Source organism: Symphodus melops (assembly GCF_947650265.1).
Source record: "Symphodus melops genome assembly, chromosome: 3".
NCBI lineage: Eukaryota > Metazoa > Chordata > Actinopteri > Labriformes > Labridae > Symphodus > Symphodus melops.
The window spans coordinates 737,349-747,348 of NC_136693.1; the positions used below are offsets into that span (position 1 = coordinate 737,349).

The 10,000-nt window shown below is 49.7% G+C and overlaps 1 protein-coding gene across 9 annotated transcripts in view; it reads left to right on the forward strand.

Annotated features, from left to right (window-relative positions):
* LOC306821306 (serine/threonine-protein kinase BRSK2-like) overlaps positions 1–10,000 on the forward strand; it is a 125,825-nt gene that overhangs the window by 82,445 nt on the left and 33,380 nt on the right. For all 9 annotated transcript variants that reach the window (XM_079339647.1, XM_079339651.1, XM_079339648.1 and 6 more), the window contains one exon: positions 6,528–6,622. In XM_079339647.1, coding sequence (XP_079195773.1) covers positions 6,528–6,622 — 95 coding nt within the window. The remainder of the gene's footprint in view (positions 1–6,527; positions 6,623–10,000) is intronic.

Sequence of the window (10,000 nt, forward strand, 5' to 3'; positions counted from 1 at the left end):
GCCAGATTCAGGACTCAAACACAACATGGAGTTCAGTCAGAACAGGCTGAGGGATCCAGATCAGGAGAGACCACGGGGGACAGGACGAGCCGGCACAGAAGGACGGGGACACAGAGACGAGTCAGAAGATGTTTTCTTCTGAATACGTCCACTGCTGCACGCCGGAGCGTCCTGCTCGTTAAGTGAAAACATCAATAATGAAAGAGGAGCCGCAGCTGCTCAAACAAATCCAATACGTCTTCACTGATCTGAAACCACGAGCCGTTCCACCTGGACCGTCGGACATGTGTAATTCATGGTTTGAAATCGATGTCCAGACACATTTCCATCTCTGTGATCTCATTAGCCTCATCGGCCAACCAGCGGGCGATCGATCGTCTCGCCGCTCACATGATCGGAGAACGATGAAAAAAAGTGAAGGACGCCGTCACATGACTGACAGCGAGGTGGGCAATTATGAGGCCAAAGTGAGGATCAGTCGATATGTTTTGGGTTAATGTGAGAGTGGGAAACAACACGGCCTTCTGTGGAGCGCAGTCAGAGTGAGGTGGATGTTCGTGCTCGCCGTAATGAGATGGAAATAGGCCGCGGCTCGCGTTCGGAGGCTGGCAGGTCTGATTGAAATGTGAGACGCGGCGGGCTCATCAATCCTGTCGGACAGCTACAGATGGCTTCCAGACAGGCGGGGAAACTCCATCAGAGTCCTGCTGAGCTGCACTCAGGTCTGCTGTTTCCTCTCTCTCTCCTCAAAGTCTCTCTGAAGAGGGCGGCGGGCTCAACGTGCTCTTTTAAAGGGGGGGTCGAGTTTCTGTTCTCCGCTGTCCCCTCCTGGATTCTAAGGAGAAAACGCTCGAGTAGATTCAGGATCCCCACAGAGATGAAGCTTTTTAATGACCTTAACATTGTTTTCTTCTTCACAGCCAGCACACTGCATTATTATTATTTAGCTCGAAGAACGCAGGAGTTGTTAGTCTACACCTGCTTCCATCAATAAAGCCACGCCCCCTCCCCTTGCTCCCTCTAAAGCCACGCCCCCTCCCCCCTCTGTGCTCCCTCTAAAGCCACGCCCCCTCACTCACATGCTCGAGCGCCGTCCCTCCAGAAGGTGACCTCAGCTCATCTCTTCATTGTGCAGAAATGACGTCGTCTCATGTGTGAGCTAGAGCATTCATGAGAATGAGCAGGGAGGCCTGTGATTGGTCCATCAGAGAGCAGGGAGACAGGGAGGCTGTGATTGGTTCATCAGAGAGCAGGGAGGCCTGTGATTGGTCCATCAGAGAGCAGGGAGACAGGGAGGCTGTGATTGGTCCATCAGAGAGCAGGGAGACAGTGAGGCTGTGATTGGTTCTTCAGAGAGCAGGGAGACAGTGAGGCTGTGATTGGTTCTTCAGAGAGCAGGGAGGCTGTGATTGGTCCATCAGAGAGCAGGGAGGCTGTGATTGGTTCATCAGCGAGCAGGGAGACAGGGAGGCCTGTGATTGGTTTATCAGAGAGCAGGGAGACAGGGAGGCCTGTGATTGGTTCATCAGAGAGCAGGGAGGCTGTGATTGGTTCATCAGCGAGCAGGGAGACAGGGAGGCCTGTGATTGGTTCATCAGAGAGCAGGGAGACAGGGAGGCCTGTGATTGGTTCATCAGAGAGCAGGGAGACAGGGAGGCCTGTGATTGGTTCATCAGATTGGTACCTCGTGGCAGACATTGGTTGAAGTTTTTACAGACTTACAAACTGATACAGATGATGGATTTACTTTGTTCCTTTCTCAGAGAACCTGAGTTATTAAGTTCTGTCAGGACCTAAAGACAGTTTCAACTAGAGGAGAAAATGAGCCACCCTGCCTTTAACATTTGAATCCCTGCTGTGATTGGACGTTTCTCAATGAAGTGCAGCTTTGGAGTTGTCGTTGACCTCTCTTCTTCTCGGACAGACTGAAACAGACCCTGATGTGCAGGATGAGATCAGGTTTCCTCCTGCAGAGCTACAAGCCGGCTCCGCATGCTTCAAATGATTCTGCTCCAGTGTTTCCAAATCCTCCCTGTTGTCTTTATCCGTACAGATATCTGCTGACGAGCTCGTCTCTCAGTCGACTCAGAAACGCTCTGATTCTGTTCGGTTGTGTGATCACCACAGCTGTACTCGCTGTTGGTTGTTTCAGCGGCGTGTTCAAACGCCATCGACTCCCTGCTGCGGCGCAGGGTGAAGAATCCGCTGCACCTAAAAATGTTCCCGCCGCAGAGCTCAACTCTTCTATTTTTAGCTCAATTAGCTCCAAGTTTTCCATCCGGCTTCCCGTCTCGCTCCTGTTTCCTCCTCAGTCGTCTGTCTCCCTCCTGCTCTCTCTGTTCGCCCTGCAGTCACTCACATCACACCAGCTGCAGCGTGTTTGTCCTGGGCCGAGGGCGAGCGCTGCTCAACAAAAGACAGAGGAGGAGAAGAGGAATGCCCTTCCATTGCTTTCGCTCCGCCGGCTCTGATGCTGTCAGAAAGCTCAGCCTGCAGAGGTTCAGAGGGCGCTCTCTTGACTCCGGGCTGTGCTCAGTGTGTGTGTGTGTGTGTGTGTGTGTGTGTGTGTGTGTGTGTGTGTGTGTGTGTGTGTGTGTGTGGGTGGCAGACGGTGGCCTGCAGGTCCAGCAGCCCACAGCACTGCATGATTGAAACGCTTTCTGCGTGCCAAAACTCTGAACCCATGAAGAAGAGAAGAGTGTGGATCCTCCTGAGCTGACTCACTCCGATGTGTTCAAGTCTTCTGTCTCGCAGGACGTCTGCGTCCTTCGAGGACACGTCTCATAGAGTCAGGCCTTCGTGGTCTGAAGCTGATCACCCTCAGATAAACGTCTACGCTACGTCCTGCAGGGAGGGCCGTGAGCCCAGGGGGCGGGGCCACGTTTGACTCCACCTTCTCGCTGTGTGACCGCTGAGCTCACTAACAGGTTGCTTGCTGTTGCTAGGTGACGGAAGTTGTCTCACAGCACCTGAGCGTCCCTCCGTCTGGTTTAAATATCACCCTGAAAAAAGTCCTGAAAAAACTTCTTGTCTGCTCTTGTCGTAGAGAAATATAAGTCCCGCCCCTTCTTGGTTTTGATTGGTCTGTTTGTATAAGTTCTTCTAGTCCAGCTGGTTGTCGTCTGACTTCTCTCCCATGGACCCCTTCACACAGCGTTTCACACTGTAGTCATGTGACGTCACGTCTGAAGGATTTGTATGAAACTTGATGAGTGATTGGAAGTAAAGCCGACACTGAGTGCGACCTCGTCACGTTTAAGTGTTGAGGGTGTGAGTGTGTGTCTGCTGAAGGTCACCGACAACAGCTGACCTGTCAGCACGAGTTAACAGTGACTGTGAGCCTCCAACTTTCTCTGCAGGCTTCTTCAAGTCGACTTGTGACAGTGCAGAGTTTCTGCTGCTCTCAGAGGAGACGCGTCTGAAGACTAACTCTGAGTGTCTCCTCGCGTTTCTTCTTGTCCAGTCTGTCACAAAACAGGAGAAAGTTTCTTTCCGGGACGTTCCTGTAAACATCCTGCTGCTCCAGTGTCGTTTTCAGGAAGCAGAAATAAAAACAGATTTTCAAACGTCGCGGTGCAGCTTCTGAGCCGCGCTGTGAAAGCTGCCATTTTACAACCCAGGAGTTCTGACGTGACCTTGGGCTTGAGTGTCTTGCTCAACGGACCTGTGGCTGCAGGAGCTGGGGATCGAACCCTTGACCTTCTGATTACAACAAACGGCTCTACCGCTGAGCCACAGCCACCCCTTTAACTTAAGAGGCTGCGGACGGTGACGGTTTAACAACAAAATCAGGTCTTGAATACTGGCGACAAGTTGACAGATTTCCTGCTCTCTGATTGGCTGGTTGTTGCAGCGATGCTTTGTGGGAACAGTTCTGACTTTCTCTGCTCTCGGTGGGAGGTAAACGCAGAGATTAATGTGGACTTTGAAGAAGTTCTTTCCTTCCTTCCAAAAGCACAGAGAGGGACTGTGGGAGGTCCAAGGTTCAAGGTGCCGAGGCGGACCAGAGTCCCTGCTGCCAGTCTGCGGAGTTCAGAGGTCGTGTGGTTTATCGATTCGATCCAGCGGAGAGGAGAGGACTGAGGAAGGAGAGAGGAATCGATTCAGACACTTCCAGCTCCCCCCAGGTCGCACACGGCTTTCATTTAGAAACATTTATTTCACACAGAGCTCCCAGTTCACCTGCCACTCATCTGAACGGCCTGCAGCTTGTTTGTTTGTTTGTTTGTTTGTTCCGCTGCTCCCGGGTCTTTGACACGTCAGTCTAGCGGAGACAAAAAACAGAAAACGAGCCCATGACTCTTTGCATAGAGACCATAAATATTCAGAGGTGTGCAGAAAGTCTTGGTTACAGACGATGACGAAGGAGAAGCTCTGATGATGATGATGATGTGGGAGGAAGCAGGAACGTGGTGTTGGATGAGTCCGACTCACTTGACAGTTTGTATTGATCCTTCAGCTGCAGGTCATCAGGGAGGTGCAGTGATTAAAAAGTGGATGCAAAGCGGTCGGCTCTGAGTCCATGCTAGCTGCATGTTAGCCTTCAGGGGAGCGGGAGACCAACAGCGTCCATGTTCTGCTGGTTTGTTCTGCTGGTTCTGTCTTTAGAGTCTGGTGACAGTAACATGAACAAATCCTCCACCAGGGGGCGCCCAAACAAGACAACAACAACAGTTGACATTGAGGCCTGTGGAGAATCATGGGAGTGATTCTTTCTACTACTCCACATTGACCGTAGTCATGACGACCTGACAGCAGCTTTCAGGAGCAGCTCAGGCTTCATTAGGCTGCAGCGTTTCCATGGCAACGACTGTTTATTTAATTGAGATGGATTAGTGTCAGATTCGACATATCACAGGTGTGTGTGTGTGTGTGTGTGTGTGTGTGTGTGTGTGTGTGTGTGTGTGTGTGTGTGTGTGTGTGTGTGTGTGTTTCATTAAAACACTGCTGACGCCACACACGATGTGATCCACGTCTTCTCTTGCTCTTCTTTATGTTCGTTTCTACATGAACGATCGTCTGCGTGTCGGAGGTTTGTGGACGTCTCTGCTGAGCTGTTTGTTTTTAAATGATTCAGTGAAGCAGAGTGTCTCGCGTCTCCGTGTGAAAATGTCCCCGATTATTACAGCGGAGCTCCTTTTAGAGCCACATAATGATTCTAATAACCGACATGTACGGAGACAAATGTCAAACTTAATGTGCTTTTATGATTTTCGTCCCGGGTTGAATCAAAAACACGCCGCGTTGTGTTCAGACCGCCGCTCTCACGCCGAGGCGTCAGAGGAGTCGTTCAGAGCGAAGACAAACCAGCACTAATGTGTTTTTAGTGGAGACGAGTCGCCGTTATTGACCTCCACGGGCTCATGGAGCTCTGACATCACATCAGGCAGGAACATGAATCTTTAATAACATCACTTTTTATTCCACTTTGTCTCTCTCTGCTTCTTGTTTTCCGACCAGTCTATTTAATTTAACTCCGGACCAGCACAAAGAGATCGACTCTCTGACACCCTCAAACACGTCCCTACGTTTGGACGTGTCCTAGTTTAGTAGAGGAACGAGCCAGGCTCGTCCCGCTGATGGTTCAAACACGTCGGTGGAACCTTCTTCTTCCTGTTGGAGGTTTCAGCACGTGTCACACAGACTGATGCTCCTCCACACAGATCACTTCAAGAGTTGTAGCCGCTGTCGATCTGCTCCGACAACATGATCAATGAGAGCCGCTGAATGTCGCCCACAAGACGTTTGATTTGTAACCTGGGACATAAAAGAGCCCCCCAGACGGCCATACTGGTCCCCCCCCCCCCCCCCCCTGCTGCTCACGGCACTGCCTGTTTCGGCAGGAGTGCCCGCAGGGAAATCACCCTTCAAACAGCACCACCCTCATCTCCTGTGAAATATGTATGCAGCGCGGGGTAATGAAGAGGTGCATATGCGCAGTGGCATTTTAAAGCGCCGTCTGCAGACCTTCAGTACAAAGTAAAATAGAGTCCCGGGTGCCGGCTGCTTTGATAGAGATGGATGGAGCCATTGTAGCTGTAATAGGATAAAGGTATTGCATGTTGACATTTGTGTGGCGGCGTATGAGCCACGAGGGCGAGTTCTCAGAAGTACACAATGAAAAAGAGACTCTGGAGTTTCAGGAGGCAGGTTGATTGCTTCTTTTTATGCGCCTGTTTTATGCTTTGTTAGCTGCAGCCAGGAGACGAAGGGAAGGAAGCTGCATGTGTGCAAACCAAGCAGAGTCCTCCAGAGCTGAGAAGTAAAGCAAACTGCACTTCCTTGTGTGGCCACTTGGGGGCTGAATCCTACGACGAGTCCTTACAGAGCCCCGTTTTAACTGACCAAACTGTACAGCAACATGTTTTTCATCACTTCACATCATGAGACATGTTCTTTGAGAAGCATCACAGGGATCGTAACCTGCATAGCATCGACTTTGTGTTCTACAAATAGTGTTCATCACATGTGTTAAATAAGCTAAGGATGACCTCAGCGTGGCTCACACTCGGACGTTTGTCTTTCAGGTCTGGTGAAGCTGGGGATCCACTGTGTCACATGTCAGAAAGTCGCCATCAAGATTGTCAACAGAGAAAAGCTCAGCGAGTCGGTGCTCATGAAGGTAAGATGTGTGTGTGTTCTTATTAACAAGTTGATCATGTCTATAAACCCCTCTATTTCAGCCCTGCTCACAACAGGCTGTTTCTGTGTCTGTAGCTTTAAATATGTAAATGAGCTGTGTCTGACCACGCCCCCTCTCTGGAAGGGCTCGGGTGTACTCGCTGCTTTCTGGCTCCATGTCCTATTGTTTACGGTGAGAAGGCAGACTCAGAGGGCAGAACAAACACCTAGCTGTGGGAGGGTCACCCACCTGGGGGAGGGGCTACTGCCCTTTGTGATGTCATGAAGGGAACATCTCCAAACGGCCTGTTTGAGCACACATTTTCTGAAGAGTGGAGCAGGCAGAAGACAGAGAGGATGGACTTTTCTCATCATTGGGGGGTTTGGAGACAGACTAGAGACACATGTTAGAGGAACATGGAGAAGAGGATTTTACATATTTGACCTTTAAGGATAAACTAATAATCTTGTTTCGAGGTTCCTTCCTCGATCACACTTCTTTTAGCAGAGCTCACACTTCCATCAGAGTGATGAGAGCAGGATGTGTGTGCTGTCAGTGTTTCACCCACACACAGGTGTCACACGCTCCTGCTCTTTGTTGCCTTTTGTCACTGATGTCAGCACTCCTCCGTCCTCCCACACCAAAACAAACAGCTGCATGTCGCAGCGTCTGACATGATGACGCACGCTCACCGTCAGCTCGCTGCCACGTTGACTCATGTTCAATCAATGGCTGCTTCTCATTACTCTTACTTATCCACTCGTGTGCCTCTGCCACCATAAAGCATCTTCCACTGGCTTCAGTGAAGTCCACGGAGACGAGGGCGCCGTCGGAGGACCTCAGGGCTCCACAGTGTGAACGCTGCACTCTCACACGTGACACGCAGTTTGACGTCACTTCACACCGACGCTGTGAATCAAAGGATTGCTCATTTGGCAGCTTTTACTCCTCCGCCTGCATCTTTCTCCTCAGGTGAGGATGTGAGGCAGAGAAGCACAGAGACTGACGACCATAAAGAAAGGAGCATGTGTACGCTCAGCTTCAGGTGTGAGGTTTGTGTGGAGCTTGATTTTAGAGATAAGGTTTTTGTTTTCCTAAGCCAAAAATTCCCCACTTATTTTTTGGGGTTTCTATTCAAACAGACTTGATTTGGTTTCAGAGTCATGTGATCACTCGTGCGTGGAAGAATCAGAAGCGTCACCGTAGCGTGATCGAGCTCCAAACACGACTGAAGATCTGTCGTTTGAGAATGAGTGTTTGATCCAGTAGATGTCGCCCTTTAGCTCCGGCATGAAACCAAAACAAACTCCCGTTAGGCCACGCCTCCTCCATACTGAAGCCTCCGCTCTCCTACGGTTGTTGTTGTGTTAGCATGCTAATGCTAGCGCTCTTTAGCTAGCTGCTAGCTTCATGTAAACTGACACAGAATGATCCAAACAATCAGTGAGTATGTTCTTCTTCTTCTTCTTGACTCAAACAGCTTTTATACACAAGGGGAGGAGCCGGCCGTCCCGTCCATGTAAACACAGCTCTGACAACAACACAGCCAGCAGGACTCCAGCTTCTCCCTCACTGGAGACAGTCAGGACTCACACACACACACACACACACACACACACACACACACTCACACACACAGTTAGGATGTATTTAAAGGTGTCATATTGAACAGTATGTAACTTCAGCCCGCTCTCACTCTTCAGTTCACAGCCTGACCTCGGCTGTCAGCGCTGGTTGTCTCGGCTTTATTCAGACATTCACAACAACATTATCACCTGACTTTTCTGCTCTGTCGGGAAAGAAAGGATTCTCACTGACAGATCTGTAAGACCGTCGACGTCTCTGAAAGAATCCTGTCAAACTAAAACTCTCCTCGTTTGAATCCTTCTCCCCGTTTGTGTTCGTTCACAAGTCAAAAGGCGGCTTCAGTCTCTGAGTACAGATTTGTCAACCGCTGTTGTTTTTTGATCTGCGTTATCATTTCATTAGTCTGTCAGACACACAGTAAAACACACACACGCACACACACACACACACACACACACACACACACACACACAATAAAAAAATCCAAAAAGGAGTAAAAACATTTCTTTGTCATTTTCAGTTTGACATCATTGATGAGACAGGATATTTAAAGGCAGTTTATTGAACAGCAAACACACACACACACACACACACACACACACACACACACACGCAGGGCTCATTTGGCTGATTGCTGCTGTTGTGTTTTCTTTCTGCTGATGACGGGCGTTCTGTCCTAACGAGCAGAGGGAGGAACATCGCTCGAGTCACTTAAGGCTGGCGGCTAGTTGGTTAATGTGTGTGTGTGTGTGTGTGTGTGTGTTTGATTTTTCCACACGGTAACAGCTCATGAACGTTGTCAGGATGACTTTAAAGTCACTTTACAAGGTGTGAAGGACATCATTTGCACCTAAAGGTCAGAGAAACGAGCTCCATCCTGATTGGCTGCCGGGTTGTTTTGCCTCGAGTGTTGATTGGAGGAAATATCGTGTTAATCTCTAAAAACAGCTCTGATGGTTTTATAAAATCCCAAGCAGCCACCTGAGAGCTGAACACAGCAGCAGCTTCCTGAAGGCAACCTGACGTGATGAAGCTTCAGTGTTTAACCTCAAAGTCAACGTGGAAAGTGACCACGAACTGATGCTGGCCTCACACGCTACCACTTTCAGACAAACACCTTCTAGTGGACACTCAAGGAACTGCAGGATTTTACACTTCAGCATCAGCTTCTTGTTTTCAGACTGGAGGTTGGTTAAAGAGAGCGATGTACGACACACTTCTTCTTCTACAGTAAAGCTCTATAAATGTAAATACGTCAAGGAATCAGAAGTGATAGAAAGGTCTGCAAAGCATGCTGGGAGTTCAGCAGCTGGCTTGGATGTGACATCTCCAAATCTTAAGCCTGCACGTTAAATATTTTTGCAACAGGAAGTAGTTTGATGTCAGTCCAAGACGCCGGTGCATTGTTAGTTTTTCTCTCCCGTGCCCATCAGATAATTACCCATCAGCCTCCTGTGTTTCTGATTGGCTGTGAGCGAGCGTGATGAAGGCCGCGGAGGTTTCTGTTTCCTCTCCTCCCCCCGTGCCGCTGACGTCCTCGCTCTGTTTCGATTGCCAGCCGTCTCGGGGGTTGCCCCGGCAGTCCTCCTCTAATCTTATCCCGCCACGGTCTTATTTTGGGAAGGATGCTCGGGCCCTGTTGTCATGGCAACAGGCAGCGATGGGCTGGAGCAGCGGCCGTGTTGTTCTCACACAATAGAGTCTGATCAGCCTCCTGAAATATATATTTAAAGAAGGAAGAAGAGAAGGGAATGCGAGGTGGATTGTGCAGAGTTGCATGTTTTAAACATG